This window comes from Ceratotherium simum, chromosome 8, assembly GCF_057802395.1.
Source record: "Ceratotherium simum simum isolate JZ-2026a chromosome 8, ASM5780239v1, whole genome shotgun sequence".
Taxonomy (NCBI): Eukaryota; Metazoa; Chordata; class Mammalia; order Perissodactyla; family Rhinocerotidae; genus Ceratotherium; species Ceratotherium simum.
Genome location: NC_141907.1, coordinates 42,513,725 through 42,531,637, shown reverse-complemented (window position 1 = coordinate 42,531,637; position 17,913 = coordinate 42,513,725). Strand labels below are relative to the sequence as shown.

Here is a 17,913-nt window from a genome sequence, read left to right as displayed (position 1 = left end):
CCAGCAAGGGGAAGGCCAGAGAGCAGCAGCCTGCCTGCCAACAGGGCCTGGGCTGAGCGTGAATCAGGTTCCCCTGACGTCTGGAGCCAGGTCCAGCCTGGGAAGCAATGTAAACTATTTTTAACAACACGGGAGGGCAGAGGAAGCGCTGGTTCCGACAACCCCCATTGGCTAATCGTTATAAAGGGCTTGGAAGTTTACCCACTTGGCAATGGGAAGTGCATGGAACTTGGAACTGCAGCAATGGAAAATATTCATGTGTACTGAGCTTTGCAAAACAAGCACATTCTTTTTTTTTATGCATTGTACCTTTCCCTTAAGAACTCTGAAAGCATTCAGAGCGCATTAGTGATTTTCAAAACAATGTCTATAGCAGCTCAACACTTCTTTTGCAGTGATCAGTAGGAGGGCTCAGACCCAATAATACAAGATCAGGGACAAGTCAACATCAGACCCATTAGTAGCCACCCTCCTGTTCCCCTCCAAGCCTGTGATGAGACTAGAACCCTGGAGGGAACACCTCCCAGCAGATGCGGGGTAGTCCATCTGGTATGGGCATCAGCTAGGCTCCCTGGAGTTTATAAATCAATTCATCCCTGCCACACGCTCATCTGCTTTGAAAACAGACGGATCCTCCTTCAAACAACACTCAATAGAAACACTCAATGCCCCTGTCAGATAATATAACCTCAAATTGTCTGCTTTCCAGTTTCTATCACAAATTGGATACTAGCAAAGCCAAAAGCAAGAGCTATTGAACTCATAGATATCAGAGACATATAACTAAATTAAAATAATAATATTAAGAACCAATTAAGATTGCCCACTTTTAATTTTGCCAAGGACAACGAGAAAAAAAACACCAATTATCACCACACTTTCATTAAAAAAAAGATATGTTAACACCAAAAAAAGAAAGATCATTAGAATAAATAATTCTTTAAAATGACTACAATATAGTCTGAAAAATTCATTACAGTAAGTCTCTTTATTCTTTTTCTTCTTTTCAATTCACAGGCCACAAACCTGTGAAAACATGTCACAGACCTGGTTGTGCAGATCTGCATTTAGGGACCACGTAGCCTGGCAGTGCTATTTACCATGCGTCTCACTTTCTTCTGAGTATCTTACGTATTGTATCAAACGTAAGAAGGAAGGAAGATCACAACACCCAAAGAGTGAGCACAGACACTTTTACCTAACACAGATTTCTTCTTATATGAGGCTGGGCGATCATACAGCGACCTCTGGATGTCCGAATATTTAGAAACCTCTTTCCTTTCCAGCATGGGGACATACTGTGTGGTGTCAGCTTGCTTCATGTCCATGTAGTCACCATTGTTTTCAAAAGATAAAATAACGTAACTGTAAAAACAGAAAAAGAAACCTTACCCAGGGTGGCCCTCTGGAGTGGTCATTCAACATTCAGCAGGTGATGACCAGGTGCCTACAGTGTGCAAGGTAGTGTGGTGCACATCGGGGCGACCGGGGTGAGCAAAAGCAAAACCAACCCACACCCTTCCTGTGGGGTGGTCTTGTCAGGGAGACGAGCATTAGTCAATAATCATCTCAATGCAGGTGTGCTGCGAAGGAAGGAAGGTTTTGACAGCAGATGAGGAAAATGACCCACTCTGGGGGCCAAGGAAGCACATCTCTAAGGACACAGAATGAATCCCATTTACAAAGATGGGCAAGACTCAGGGGATATTTGGAATGATACCTGGCACAAATAAAGGGCTCCACAAATGTTAGCTGCCTAACATTATTATTGTTTATTTATTTTCCTGTTTGTTTTCAGTGTCAGTGCCCTACACATCTTCAGCAGGAGCACAGACATCCTGAAGAGCCACATCTAAGACAGTGGGGCTCCCAGAGGCTCCCATAGGCTTGTAAAATTTTATAAGTCTACTACATTTAAAGTTTGAAATTTTCATTACGTCTGTCTTTATTCTTTCTGTTTTTCAATTCACAGGCCATGAACCTGTGCAACATGACATGTAGCCTGGACAGACAATTCCTGCTACTCAATAAATTTAGCACCAACTTGGTGTCCCTCAGGTAATTTAATATGAAGTGAACTCACTGTACTTTCTGATCTTACAGAACTTCCTATCTACAGAGATCTTTATAGTCACTTGTAAGTTTCTACAGCAGGGATCACTATCATTGGCTTAATTTATAAGCTCAGGTTCAGCAAGGACCAGTGTGTCAAGCATGGAGACCCTCAGACAGTTTCTCACAAGACACAAGCACTGAGGCATCCCTGGTCAGAGCTGCATTTTATAGGCCCTAAGTGAACCACATATAAATAGCAGAATGGCCCCCAGAATGATTCTAACTCTTGTTCTCATTCAAACCTATCAGCAAGGCTCCCCGAGTGATACCCCGCTCAAACACCTGCAGACGCCATGTGTCTATGGAATGATGGGGCAGGGTAACTGGACTCTAAGTCTTGCTACCTCCTGGCACTGAATCTGCAGGTGTGGACTCTCTCAGGACATGGGTTCTCTCCATCAGTGAGGCTCACATGACAATGATTCACAGCAACGTCCCTCTGCACCCACCTCCGTGTGCTTTCATCAGCAGGGTTCAATCCAAAAATGTCCAGCTCTTTCTTTGGCTTCTCTGGGTGGCGGCTCAGGAAGCTATCCCTATTCTTATGCAAATAGTTGACCAAGTCCCCATAGAAGCAGTACTCAGTGATGATGTAAATGGGGCCTGTGGAGACCAAAACTCCGTTAGGAGATGAGTATGAAAATGAAGAAGAGAAAGGCCATGAATCCTTATGTTTGCACTGGCAAGAGATGTTGCACAAAAACAATGAGCTTCCATCAATTCAATGGAATCCAGTCAACTCCCATTCAAGGGACTTATATTCGCTGGTAGATGTGGAGGTAGAGAGTAGTGGATTAAAAAGCCTAGTTGGACAGTTTTCACAACCACAGGTGTTCTATGAAAATCCTCACTCCGGGGTCAGTAAGCCTACCTGACTTGGTACAGGCGCCCAGCAAGTTCACAATGTTTAAATGTGGCCCCAGGTGAGTCATTATCTTCAGTTCAGACATGAGAGCTTGTTTTTCACTGGATCTGGCTGTGGCTGTTGAAGAAATAAATCACATATCAGTTCAGCTGAGCTACCTACTTCCCAGAAAAAGCCAAAAATGTAGCTAATCCTGTGGTATGATTATCATTCTGTTTACCAAGGATCTAAAAGAGAAACAGAGAGTGACTCAGTCTAGAATCTCATAACTAATCCGTAGTCTTTAGGGTAAAAGGAAGTCACTTAAAATAACAACTCTTGATTTTCCAACATACAGGCAACAAGAACAAGCTAAATAAACCTAATTGACAAAAGAGTCTAAATACACATAAAACCTAGAGTCAAAAGAAGCAAGATCTAGTTAAATTTGGGATTTACTGGCTTTGTGATTTTGAGCAATTCATTTATTATCTCCATGTTCAAAAAATCCCCAGGAAGGAGCACTTACGTTTTAGCATCTTCACGGCTACTTTCATTACAGGTTGGGACCGGCTTAATCCATAGGCGGTTCCTTCCACCACTTTCCCAAATGCACCAGATCCCAGGATACGACCTGTGGGCAACCAGAACCATTAACACACACAAAAGTCAGGTGTCTCATCAGCTTTATTTACCAGCACTCGTGGGTGTACAGCTGGGTGGTGTTTTTCCTGTATGGAGTAAGCATAATGATTCCTCCAAGACATCATGTCAAAACCAGAATTGAGCCCACAGGGAAGGAAATTAGTATAATTGCTTTTGTCAAATAACATTTGCAAAGGAAAGGAAAACACAGACGGGGGAAAGAAGGGTGCAGCCCTCCCAGGTGTGAGCTCTCTGTCTACCAGCTCGAATGCTGGGCTAGACCATGGGCTCTGTTGCACTTGCTTTCTGTGGCTCCTGCCCAAACCCCCTGGGTCTCTACCCTTCTGTTTTCCACATGCAAACAGGGACATCTTTTGCATCAATAAATCCTTATCCACTGGAAATACTTCAGTATTCAAGATATCACTGAATCCAAGGAGTGATGAGATAAACTGCCAGCTGGTCTCCTTGCTGTCTTTTTATCAGGAAGACCAGAAACGGCAAAGACTAAACAGGCCCTGGAAGCACAGCCCTTTGCTACATGTTGGGAGATACAAAAACAAATGGAAGCTGTTGTCACCATTCTTAAAAAGCTCATGGTCTAAAAGGGATGTTTCCCAGTGTGGTCAGTCTCATCACGTAGAGCCAAGCCTGGGGAAGACTCAGCTCACAGGGGAAAGTAACAGCCAACGCTGCCTCTGACTGCGTGTCTGCACTGCTGGAAATTGTACCTGGAAAGGTGCTGCTTCCACAGCAACTTGGGAATACAAAGGAGAGCGAAACACAGAAATGCCTCTTGGCATATTACGGATGTTGCCCTTTTCCCTCATATTTTATTACTTTTTAACTTCCCTAAGCGCCTCACTCCTTTTTTGTAAAACAAGAGGGAAAATATAATAAAGAAGTTCCCAGGTATAAGTACTTGAAATTGGAAGTTGCTAGGGTGTCTTGTTTGATTTCAGTTTAAGTAACTATCTAAGAAGACCTAACCTTGCTGTATTTTGGAATGAGACAAGTGGATAATTAAAAACTGCCTTTGGCATCCTCCAAAGTACGTACTGTTAGGATACTCATGGTGACAAAACCTCTAGCTCTAACTTTCATTTGTCTTTGTCCTGTTTTCACTCATTCAAACATGATTAAAAAAAAAAAATCCCTTAGACTAAAGTTTCATGTACTTGGTCTCAGCTCAAGATTGAAATATTTGAAAAGTGTGTCATAAGTTGGCGTGATTATTTTTACACGTTTTGCTTTAAAATGTACCTAAATTTTTATATTCTATATTCTAAATATATATATATATATTCTAAAGAAGTATCTAATACAGCCTCAGAATGTACTGGATCAAAACATATTTTGAGGGCCGGCCCCGTGGCTTAGCGGTTAAGTGTGCACGCTCCGCTGCTGGCGGCCCGGGTTCGGATCCCAGGCGTGCACCGACGCACCGCTTCTCCAGCCATGCTGAGGCCGCGTCCCACATACAGCAACTAGAAAGATGTACAGCTATGACATACAACTATCTACTGGGGCTTTGGGGGGAAAAAAAATAAATAAATAAAATGTTCAAAATATATTTTGTGGTTATCCTCATTCATTTCTCATCTGCTCTTTTTAGTCACAGAAATTCATCTCATTTTCTATTTGTGTCATTTCCAAAGCAAATCGGAAGTGGCAGGCCTCCTCATATTCCCTTCTTCCTTTGTAAAATTTTCTTTAACTATAATTTGCTATGGAATGAGATAAAAAAAAAATCATTCATTGCAGTGATCCAATGAACTCATTTTCAAGAGAGAAAAATATTTCTGAAAGCCAATTTCTATTCCCTCACTCTTACTAAGCACCAGCTCAGATCCCTTATCCTCCACAGGCCTGTAAAGAGTAAAGTCGTGTACAAATCAAAAAGGGGAGCCTTGGGAGACCACCCTGGGAGGAGCTTACCAAGCACCAGTCCATCTCTTGGAAACTCCCATCTCGAGTCATAAGGCAGCTGCATCGGGTCCACATAAATATATTCATGTCCATCGGGGCTGATTGATTCAATGACCCTCCAACGAATTTCATACCTTGGTTTCTATAAATGGCCAGACAGGGAATTGGTGAATTACCAAGGTCCGAATACACCAGAGCTTTACTGCAGCAGTGACTGGACACAGTAGGAATCAACAGTGCTCACTCAACACACAATTACTGAGCTTCTTCTCTGTGCCAAGCACTGAACTATTGGTTCTTATTGGTTTCAAAGATTCTTAGCTCTTTGAGAAAATATCTACCTGTTTCCAAATGACAACCAGGACAATAAGTGAGATGATCACAATCACCAACAGCACCAGGACTGCAGCCGCCACCGTGAGTTCAGAACGCAGAGCTAGAGGACGAGAGAGAGAGGGGCACGGTGGAGAATTTGCATGCACATGCAGGAGGGCAGCAAGGCAGGGTAGTTGTTTCTGGGACAGAAATCTCTCACCACTAGGGGGAAGCATGAGGGCTGCCTGGCGCATTTTTGGAATGCGCAATACCATCTCTCAATTATCTACACACATGAAACCACTCCAACTCTTCCCTTAGATGAGAAAGAGACAAAATTCAATTGGGAACACAATACTTTCTCCAAAGGTACTCCAACATTAACCTTCTGGATAGAAGGTGAGTCGGAAAATAAAGACTGATAAATGAGATTGTGAGCTACTGTAAGTTTAGAAACTTAAGTTCAGTTTAGTTTGAAAGGTTGCATTTTGTTTATATTGCTTTTGGCTTCATTGGTTTCTTTTTTTTTTTTTCAAGAATTCAATCTGTCTCAACTGCTGTAAGGAGCAGCAAGAAGATCCTCCTTCCCTCTCCCCCATCTCCACACTCAGACTGTAGCTCTACTGGGTAGCTCTACTGCTAGACAAGCAAAATGCGGATGGGCCTCTGCCAGATGCAGTTTTGGATCTGAATCGGAAAGAAAGGGCTGCCACACAGGTGCCCAGAGAAGGCCCTTCAAGAGCATTCAGAGCTGAATTTCTGCCTTGGGACCTTCATTCCTATAGGAACTCCTCTGGGATTCAAAGTTTCGCCTGAGGGAGAGAGGATTCAGCTGATGACTGAAGAGCAACTCACTGGGAGCCACCAGCTTCAGCTCTCGGTTCTCAACCCCAAGGAGATTCTTAGCCAGACATCGAACCGCAATGGTCTCCTCCACTTTGGCGAATGTCACTCGGCCCTCCACGGTACTCCTGTCTCGGGGGTGGACCTCCGTGACGATGTTGGAGATGTTGTTGGCCAAAATCGTCCACGAAGTTTCATTATTACATCTGGAGAGAAAAAGGACATACAGAGCCAATTATCGGGAGTAATGGAGGCGAGTGGGGCAGTGAGAATTATCTACGACGGCGAGCAGTTCTGACCTTGCCTACACTTGGGGGTGCTCCAGATTGATTTTCTTATTTTATGTGCAAATTAACATTAAAACTTGTTTGCACACACCCAAGAGAACAACCTACATGTGGATAATTGAAAATTAACTGTTTCTGAAGGCAAGACAGAGATAAACACATTCAATCTAATAACTGCCAAACTCAAGCTTTGAACCCATAAGCAAACTGAAAAGTTCAATTTCAAGACTATTTAACTATCCCCATTTCCCACCCCTTCAAAAAGGCTTGGTGCCCCCCCCTTCTTCTCCACTCACACACACTGTGAAGAGCCCCTAAGGTGTCACTAGGGTTGGAGAGATTCCCCGGCTGTTATGAGACCTAGATTTCAGCTCCAGTCAAGATCCAGTCCCAGTCTCTTAGCCCTAGGAGGGGGTAGGTCTAGGAGTGTCAGGCTTTGGGAGAAACAATCAAGGCTTCTGAACACAGCCAGTCGCCATGGGTGGAAGTGCGAACATGCCACTCATGTGCCCATTTGAGAAGGCTGAGGAATGGGGGATGAGGGAGGAACTGGTGAGTTAACTCTCACCCAAAAACAGGGAGGCAAATGAGGCAGTGAGCAGTCACATGGGCAGTGTTTCCATTTATGTTCACACGCCAGTCTAGCCACCAAATACAGTTCACCATGTAAGAAACATGAGGTGAAAATGTGGGCCAAGGTAATAAAAATCCTCTTATAGCAGTAGTTCTTTAGGTTCATCTTCTTTTTGGATTAAAGACCCTTTGAGAATCTGATGAAAGCCGGGGACTTTCCCCTTACAGCCACACACGAACACACAAGAACACATGCACGCACACGCGCACACACACACACAAGGTCCCTGTTCAGAACCCTATCTTGTTCTGATAAGTTTATGAGACTTAGGCCAAACAAGAATCAAATACAAAAAAAAGGCCAGCAAAAGAAATAAAATGCATTTGAAGTGCTTTGCGTCAAGGAAGAAACATTCTGACCACAAATGAAAAAGGAACATCTGGTTTCCATACTTCTTAATATCCTTGCAAATCATCCACTCAATGTCGGGCAGAGGTGTCCCTTCCGCTGTGCATCTCACAGTCTGTCCCCCAGTAGAGCCATGGTGGTCGTCGACCAAGTCCAGAATAGATGAGGGAACTGCAAGAGGCAGGAAGAACTCAGAATTGAGGGGTTCCTGTCCCAGAACTTCCCAGAACTACCAACTGGAATATGAGTTCAGAACTGGTCCACGTGGCATTCAAACCCACAGATCAAGTAACCACCCGAGAGGGGGCTGAAACCAGTTGTGCGCATAATCACACTCCAGTTTGGACAGACCCACTTGGTTAAGAGCATTTTCACAGTTTCAGTGTTTTGAGATTTGTGGTGTTTTAAATCTGGAGTAGGAAAGCAAAAAGCCCCTGTGGTTATTTGGCTTGAAAGGCGAGGAGGCTCTCACAATTACATCATAGCTTGGGATTCAACTAATGGATGCAGCTAAAGTGTAACCTACCGCATCATTTACCACTGTGCTTCTGTGGGATATTAGTAGGTTTTAAAGATTTTTTTAAATCTATGATCAAATAAGTTAGAAATATACTAATACCTTTATCACAGATTTACTGTGAGGGTCAAATGAGCCCCCCCCGAGACAGTACTTAGCACGTGATAAGTACTCAGTGAATAGGTGCCGACCCCGAGTGTGAATAGACTTGGGCACTCCTTTCTGGTAAGGCCACTGTGCAATGTCTACAAGGGAAACTAAGCAAAAAGGCCAAAACTCTCTGGAACAACCTAAGGTCATCTGGACCAAAGTACCATCCCACTCTTCCCAGAAATAGAGGTGCCAGATTGAGAAAACAGATGGTAAGGAAGCTGTCGGAGCCTAGGAAGTCCCAGACTGTTCTAGAGTAGCCTGGAACCTCCCAGAATTATGTGAATTCACAAGTCCAACAAAGCTATCCCTGACATGTGACATCTCCAGTCCCTGCTTCTCCCCAAAAGCATTGCTTTTCCCTCCAATGACCTGGGAGAAAAGTGCCAGGCTCTTCTTGGGAGACACTCATTCACTGAGCTAGTCAGATCTTTATACTGCCCTCACATACCTTGAGTTAAGAGTTCAAAAGTATAGCTCTTCACATCATCTTCATTTTGAACTACAATGGTATAATGGCCACTGTCTTCTTCCTTTGCACGGATCAGCTTTAATTTGCTTCGGTACCTGAAAAGAAAAGGACTTTGTTTCAGCAAGTAGTAGCCAAATAAATTTCAATTGTTTAAGCAACTACCATGTTCAATTTAAACTTTATTTTTGTAGGGGCCGGCCCCGTGGCTCAGCCGTTGAGTACGCGCGCTCCGCTGCTGGCGGCCCAGGTTCGGATCCCGGGTGCGCACCAATGCACCGCTTCTCCGGCCATGCTGAGGCCGCGTCCCACATACAGTAACTAGAAGGATGTGCAACTATGACATGCAACTATCTACTGGGGCTTTGGAGGGAAAATAAATAAATAAATAAAATTATAAAAAAAAATATTTTTGTAAAAAGTAAAAATATCTTTTTTTCTTGTCGGTATCATCGCTTTTCTGGGATTTTCAATATGTCACTTTCTACATGTTGAAGGTCTGAGTTGTAGACACTTAATTCTTAAACAGAAGACCAGACGTTTTCAGATGAGCAATGACTTATGTGGCTACAGGAACAATCAGCTGTGGTCAGGCCTGACTTCTGAATGGAAATAAACACATCCCAACTTTCCTTTTTTTTTTTTTAAACCTTTAATTTTTACCTTTAAAAAAAATACTTCCTTCCCCTAAATATCCATCATTTAGATGGTTCGGCCAAACAATGGAACACCATTGGAAGAAAGAATGAGAACACTATGTATTGATACGGAGAGGTCACCAGGATACAACATTCCTATCTGCTTGTATTTGCTTAAAGAAACTCTGGAAGGTTTCATAAGAACCTAATGAAAGTAATAAAAGTATTTCCCTGTGGGTGGGGAGGATGAGGGATCTGGGCACATGGGGACAGGTGTGGAGTAAGGCTTCTTACAATGCACCTTCTCTATGTTTGAATGTTTTTAAAGCACAGGATTCCATAAGCTAGTGAAAAAAATAAATTAGAAAAATATATTTCTTCATACTTTATTAAAGGGAAGTTTCCCCAAAAGATTTCTCACACATTAACAATGACATTTGGCCACGCACATGTGTGTGTGTGTCTGTGTGTGCGTACGCACGTCAACAAAGGATTTGCCCATTCCACTGTCCTTCTTTATAAAACATCACAGTGTGGAAAAGCAACTGGCGCGGAGACAGGGAGCCCTGGTCATGCAGAGAGGACCCGGGGCACCACTGAAATTCTCCATGCCTCAGTTTCCTTACTTGTAGCATGGGCTAACTGTATGTAGAGCATAGAGTCATTCTGAGAATTAATTCAATGAAATTATCTGTGTGAAAGCATTTTGTAGGCTCAGAAGTACCCTGCAGATGTAGGCTTCTAGCCCCAGATGTCAGGCACTAGGACGTGGGTTGAGAGCACGCTGGGCTGGTTTCCCTCAGCTGCCCCACACCTGGTGCTGATTACCACACGATCTTCTGTGGTTCATTTTCTACACCTGTTCAGCCAAGAAAGCCGGTGGAGCCACTACTTCTAAACTCCAGGAAGCCAGATACCCCTTCCACTGTGTTCATTCTTATGTTCCCTGGCCATAATGAGAACTCGAAGAATACACGCAGGAGGAACTCTCAAATCACGGTAAGAAGCGGCTTTCCTAACCACTCATTTGGGGAGCCTTGTCTTGTCCTGACTAATGATTACAGCTTGCAGATAGTGCTCACAAAGTGTTTGAAGGGTGGGCTGTGCCAGGATTACCCCACTCCTCTCTGGCCTCACAGCCTGGTGGAGGGCCCGGCACTGCCCACGTCTTTGTGCACCTTCATTTCACGTCCTCAGAGAGCCCTCCAGATTCAGTATTCCACTTCTTTTTCTGTCACTGTTCTACGGAAGTCGTAAAATGCCATTTTCTCAGACACCACTTCTCAATTACACGAGGAATTTAGTTCAGAAAGAAGACAGCAAGTCCTGAGGTTAAGTGAACTGATGAGAGAGGTTCTGTCTCCTCTTCCCTGAAGGCTTGAAATAGAGGACTGATTTTTGTCCCTCTGGGTTGGTCTGTCAAGGACGCAGAGCTGGATTAGCTCAGCCCTTCAAAATGTACCTTCTGCTCTTGGATTCTAATCAGAGCTCAAAACTGCAAGAGTCCTTAAAATATCATTTGACCCAAATCCTTGCCTTGAAGGACATAAGGTATTATGAACCCTACATTATACATGAGGAAACTGAGGCTGAGGGGTGAATTACCCAAAACTCTACCGCTGGTTAAGAGATGAGAGCAGTCTACCATCTCATCAGAGGGCAGGGATCCAAACTATTCACTGGTTCTCTCCTAACCAAATTTAATCAGAAACTACTCGTTTCCTGTGGAGGCCTCATTTGTGGAGGCAAATGTTTCAAAGCCAATGAAGTTTTGTTTCTTATAGGTTTATATGACAAATGCTTTGCAACTGGAATCACGTACACGTCTACTTGCAACATGGAGGATGGATATCAAGGAATATATTCAATCCAAGTGGATCCAATTTTACTTTCTTTCTTCCACCCCTGGCTGGATCCAGGAACCTGTCTTTCTTTTTTTTTCCTTTTTTTATAATTTTATTTATTTATTTTTTCCCCCAAAGCCGCAGTAGATAGTTGTATGTCATAGCTGCACATCCTTCTAGTTGCTGTATGTGGGACGCGGCCTCAGCATGGCCGGAGAAGCAGTGCGTCGGTGCACGCCAGGGATCCCAACCCAGGCCGCCAGCAGTGGAGTGCACGCACTTAACCACTAAGCCACAGGGCCGGCCCCAGGAACCTGTCTTTCATTGAGAGCAGAGCTTTTCACTTCTTTTTTCTTATTTTATCACTAAATACTTACCAACATACTATCACCATATTGCAATGTTATCGTTAAAGGTACTTGATTTCAAGTATCTCCTCCTATCTCAGATGCTCAGTTTTCTAGACTGACTCTTGGGTTGGCTTGTAAGACACACACAAACCTCAGTCTATCTAGGGATACACGATAAAAAGAAAAGGCATACTTGGCAAGGGTGTTTCTTTACCTTATTTCCTGAATCTTTTCTATGTCGGTGGTGATCTCGGTGAGATTTTCAATCAGAGTCAGGTTGTCCTTCAGCCAGGATATCCTGGGAGGTGGGTAGGCCTGCACATCCACCACAAAATGTTTGACTTCATGCAGGTCAACAGCTTCCAGCCGGCTGAAGTTGGGTTTGATTTCAATGAACCCTTTCTCTGTACAGGGAAGAGTTTCCATTAAATTGTGATTACCGCACAGTGGATCCCGAGCAGCGTGGACGACGGATATTTTAGAAAGTAGAATGTACCATGGACAGAAATGGTGACTTTCTTCATTTCTTTGACCTCCCTGGTGGCCTGGCGGGCAGCACATTCATAATCTCCACTATCTTTCACCGTGGCCTCGGGGACCGTCAGGGTGTACACGAGTTTGATGGACGGGACCTTGATTTCCTCCAGCATTGTGACGCCTTTGCCTTTCTACGGCAGAAGGGAGGAAAAGTGACTTTAAAAAGCTGGCTCCTAGGAGTGACCCTCATGTAAACTACAGACTGTGGGTGATGATGATGCACCAGTGTAGGTTCCTCATTGTAACAAACGTACCACCTGTGGGGATGTTGATACCAGAGAGGCTGTGCATGCATGAGGGCAGGGGCTACATGGGAAATCTCCGTACCTTCCACTCAATTTTGCTATGAACCTAAAACTGCTCTAAAAAATCAAGTCTAATAAAAGAAAATTTTTTAAAAATCCAGCTCCTTAGAAAATGTTTTAGGCCGGCCCTGTGGCTTGGTGGTTAAGTGTGCACGCTGCAATGCTGGTGGCCCGGGTTCGGATCCCGGGTGCGCATCGAGGCACCACTTCTCCGTCCATCCTGAGGCCGAGTCCCACATACAGCAACTAGAAGGATGTGCAGCTATGACATACAACTATCTACTGGGGCTTTGGGGGGAAAAAATAAAAATAAATAAAATCTTTAAAAAAAAAAAAAAAAAAAAAAAAAAGAAAATGTTTTAAAAGGATATTTAATGCCATAGTAAGGGGTTTGTGCAATACTGCCAAAGGAAAAAGGATATAACAAAGTACTATTTACAGTATAATACCTATTAATTATTACATTTATCTATGTATACAAAGTATTTAAAGGATTTATCTCCCTAAAATATTAACAGTGATGCTCTGGGAAATGGCTTTTCCTCTGTTTCTCTAAACTTTATAAAGTTACAACAATAAACCTGCTTTACTTTTATTATCAGACAAAAAAATGTGTTTTATAAAACAATACTTTGATTACATATCTTTGGGCCAAATAGCATTTACTCCAGTTTGAGGGGAAAAAAATCGATCTTCAATAAATGAAATGTTTATATTTTAAGGATTAAAAGCAGTGGAGTAGGAACATAAAGATCAAAGAGCTTCATATTTCAGGGAAACATACATGTATTAGACTATGAATGAGGCTCATAAGGCAATATATGAAAATGCCCAACTTGCAGTTAGATGCTCCCAGAGAGAAAGGAAGAGCGGCTGTGAAACTATGCTGGAGAGAAACACATAAAAGGAGAGAAGCCATCAAATGCCAGAAAGAGCAGGGAGCAGAAATTTGCAAATCAAGAGTGAAGGGAAAAATATATATATGGTTTTTGTTCTCCCTGAGGCCGCTGTATTAAGCACTGTTAATCATTTCTGCATTGGACCGTCACAGCCTTTCACACCCGGTACTCTTACACGCTCACCATAATGCATTAGAATGAATGAGACCTGGTGTGTAAATCCCCAGCAACCAGAGACGGCACGTGGCCCCCTTTCCTCAGTTCCATCTCCACCCCTCCCTTCTCCCTCCTCTGTGCACGGGCCAGCTTCTAGCAGAGTGCTTGGGATTTAGCAACATCACTCAGTCTTTGCTGAAGGATTCACGTTAGGCCTGTTCACTGAACGTGAGCCATGCAAAGAAAGATCAGGCAGGGAGGAGGCAGAATGGTGTCCGGGGTGGCAGTAAAGCAGAAACAGAATGAGGGGCAGGCAATCACATTATCAAATGCCTCAAAACCCAAAGGCATGGGAGCCAAGAAAATGAGAATTTTGACTCTCTCAGCAATTAGCAAATTTTAAAGTCCATTCGCTATTTGCTTTTCTAATTTTGGGGTTGTTATCTTGTAGCCATAGAGCCTTCCTATTTCTTTGTGACTTATGAAAAAGAAGCCTCGGTGTACAGTGTTTACACATTCTGAAGGTCCTGGTCCAGCTATGGTCATCTCAAACTCTCCCATTGCTTTAAGAGCCATAAAGTCATCTAGTCAAATGTGCTCATTGTAGAGATGGGAATCTTGGTGACATGCCCCACCAGTGGCAGGTCTTTTGAGCCCTGCTGTGCTCCACTCTACTCCACCAGGAGCCTCAAGGGTACCTACCACTTCTCCGGGGTAAGTCCACTGAAGGTCAACCACCTCGTTGTTAAAGACGGCGCAGGTGACCACAATCGTTTCCCCTGACTTATATACAGTTTTAAGAGCGTCCATTTCTAGATCAAGTTCTGATGTTGCTATTAAAAAAAGAACAAACACAAGGACCTAAATATCCATAGTAGAGTTAGGATCTTATAGGTTTGGGTTTTTGTTTTTGTTTTTTAAGAAAATCCTGAAAAATAATTGGCAAATCACTTTGATCAAGATAAAATTTTGAAAATCTCAGAAGCCTTGATTTTGTGTTGACATACATAATTTTTCATGTAGTTATAACACAAAATACCATACACACACACACACACAAAATAATAACAACAGTAAAAATAAATTCCAATTAAATAGAATACTACAGGGGCTGGCCCGCTGGCTTAGCGGTTGGGTGCGCGCGCTCTGCTGCTGGCGGCCCGGGTTCGGATCCCGGGCGTGCACCGACGCACCACTTCTCCGGCCATGCTGAGGCCACGTCCCACATACAGCAACTAGAAGGATGTGCAGCTATGACATACAACTGTCTACCGGGGCTTTGGGGGAAAAAAAATAAGTAAATAAAAAATTATAAAAAAAAAAAATAGAACACTACATTCCTGAGCACTTGGGTTAATTGTGGCTGTCTTCTTCTGCAATCACCTTTACTGACATATTTATTCATTCAATCAACCAACATTTCCTCACCTGCTCTCCTCCAAGTACTTTGCTCCTCTCTCATCACTTATTCTCCTCCTCTCTCCCACTCTGCTCCCCACTTATTCTCAGTACTTTTCTAGAATCTAGCACAGTGCCTGGCATAAAATAAGCCCCTCATGAGAGTTAATGGCACAGGTGGCTGCTGCCACACCTACATGGAACTGTTCAATAAGTCTGTTGACCTGAACATGGATTATATTTTCCCCTTCACATTAGCCACTCACATCAAAGGGATGAAGTCTACAACTACAAGCTTTTCTTAAAATCGAAATCACTTTTCTTAAGTTATAAAGTTAATCTAGGCATCCAACCTCCACAGGTGTGTTTTTGTTTTTAGAGCCTCTGTAGTCAGGAATGTGAGTAAAACAATAAGAGGCTTATGCAAAAAAAGAATTCCTTACAGTATTTTGAAGTTAACTGGTGAAACACGAAATCTTACAGGGGTGAGAAAGGTTTTGCCTTCCATAATGATAAGCTTCATATGATTACAGCCACAGAGGTCAGCCCAACATTGTACGGTAAAGGGGGAGTCCTGAATCCCCAAAGATTCAGGGTCTCCATCACCAGGGACTCTGATAAAAGAAAACATCCTACATGCATCTGACTATTTTGCTTATGACTCTCATTTAAGGAAGGAGGGGGAGAGTACAAGTACCTTTTAAAGCATAAACGTTGAATGGGATGGTCTGGAACTTCTTCCCTCTGACGGTAGCCTCGCAGATATAGGGCCCGACGCTGAAGGTTCCGTTAAAGCCCTGTCTGCTGTCATAGGAGGCGAGGACCACCCCGTCACTGCTAAGTAAGGTCACCGGAGTCTCAGGATCAGTGGTGCGACAGGGTATGATGGCAGAATCATCGTCCTCCACGATGACCAAATAATCTGTCATTCCTAGAGGTACAAAGGCTACATCTGGGTCTGTGGTTTGAAAAAGAAAGAAAAACGTATTAGGCATTAATTTCACCTTTACACACATTATTATCCCATTGGCACTGATGACATCAGGTGTGAGTTTTACCTTCACACATACATCCAGAAGCATCACCCCATTGACATTAGTCATCATAACAGCTAGAAGGTAATTTTAAAGCAAGAACAATACCAAATTGCCTGCACCCTAATAAAAAAAATACTGATGATAAATATAAATATTTATATTGGGAATATAGGAATTGAAATCAACATTTAAACAACTACTAGGGGCCAGCCTGGTGCCGCAAGCAGTTAAGTGCGCGTGCTCTACTTCAGAGGCCCGGATCTCGCACCAACGCACTTCAGAGGCCCAGATCTCGCACCAACGCACCGCTTGTCAAGCCATGCTGTGGTGGCATCCCATATAAAGTAGAGGAAGTTGGGCACGGATGTTAGCCCAGGGCCAATCTTCCTTGGCAAAAAAGAGGAGGATTGGCAATGGATGTTAGCTCAGGGCTGATCTTGCTCACCAAAAAAAATAAATAAATAAACAACTACTAAAAACAAAAAATGGACAATAAAATAATCAACTCTGTTCAAAACGAGAAAAATTCATAATTTTTAAATTATGAAATGCTTCTTTTAAAAATTCCTATGGCCCCTGGTGGTGCAGCTGTTGGGTGTGCACGATCCACTTTGGCGGCCTGGGGTTCGCAGGTTCGGATCCCAATGCACCACTTTTCGAGCCATGCTGTGGATGTTAGCCCTGGGCCAATCTTCCTCAGCAAAAAAAGAGGAGGATTGGCATCAGATGTTAGCTCAGGACTGATCTTCCTCACAAAAAAAAAGAAAAAATTCCTATGGCCTACAGTCAGTATTACTGAAAAGTAGTACAGAAACCTATTAAAGAATAATCTCTCAAGTAATAAATAAAATTTTTAATTCTATAGTCTGAGAACTTCCTTTTCAAAAGAGAACTGGCTACTTAAGCTACTCTGGTAAGAAGTACTGATTGTCTCAAGCATTGGTTTCAGAAGGGGCCCCTTACTCTCCACTATTGCAAATGAAAAGACTAACTGTCTGGCAAGCGTACAGGGCCTGTCTTGGATGGTGTTTGTGCTGGGGGTCAGAGGAACAAGAATTTTTGGACAATCTCAGGCAGATCAAAACTCCAGGAATCATGTACCTTAACAAACCTACATTCCTACCATTCTCTGCACAGCAGGGGGGCACTTAGGTGTGAATGAAGCGGAGGTGACATTTTAAATATCTACCCTTTTGAAACAAAACGTTTTATTGTTAGGAAGGAAGGTTCATCCAGATCAGAGTGTCATGAAAGAAGTGAGGAGGGTCTAGATTCGTGGACACCCATAGGTACAGAGGGCAGGACAAGGAGTCAATTAGAAAAACTTAAGGGGCAGGTCCCATGGCTTAGCGGTTAAGTGCTCGCACTCCGCTACTGGCGGCCCGGGTTCAGATCCCAGGCGGGCACCCACGCACCGCTTATCTGGCCATGCTGAGGCGGCATCCCACAGACAGCAACTAGAAGGATGTGCAACTATGACATACAACTATCTACTGGGGCTTGGAGAGAAAAAGGGAAAAAAAGGAGGAGGATTGGCAATAGATGTTAGCTCAGGGCCAGTCTCCCTCAGCAAAAAAAAAAAAAAAAGAGGAGGATTGGCTTGGATGTTAGCTCAGGACTGATCTTCCTCACAAAAAAGAAAAACTTAAAAAG

At 43.3% G+C, this 17,913-nt stretch overlaps 1 protein-coding gene across 2 annotated transcripts in view; it reads right to left on the bottom strand.

Moving 5' to 3' along the window:
* Positions 1–17,913, bottom strand: part of PDGFRA (platelet derived growth factor receptor alpha) — a 44,732-nt gene that overhangs the window by 13,908 nt on the left and 12,911 nt on the right. For both annotated transcript variants that reach the window (XM_004419070.3, XM_014787387.2), the window contains exons 4-16: positions 15,921–16,181; positions 14,528–14,658; positions 12,425–12,596; positions 12,143–12,332; positions 9,079–9,194; positions 8,005–8,131; positions 6,704–6,897; positions 5,875–5,969; positions 5,543–5,675; positions 3,489–3,593; positions 2,987–3,097; positions 2,565–2,718; positions 1,199–1,365 (exon numbers count right to left, since the gene is read on the bottom strand). In XM_004419070.3, the coding sequence (XP_004419127.1) occupies positions 1,199–1,365; positions 2,565–2,718; positions 2,987–3,097; positions 3,489–3,593; positions 5,543–5,675; positions 5,875–5,969; positions 6,704–6,897; positions 8,005–8,131; positions 9,079–9,194; positions 12,143–12,332; positions 12,425–12,596; positions 14,528–14,658; positions 15,921–16,181 (1,956 nt within the window). The remainder of the gene's footprint in view (positions 1–1,198; positions 1,366–2,564; positions 2,719–2,986; positions 3,098–3,488; positions 3,594–5,542; positions 5,676–5,874; positions 5,970–6,703; positions 6,898–8,004; positions 8,132–9,078; positions 9,195–12,142; positions 12,333–12,424; positions 12,597–14,527; positions 14,659–15,920; positions 16,182–17,913) is intronic.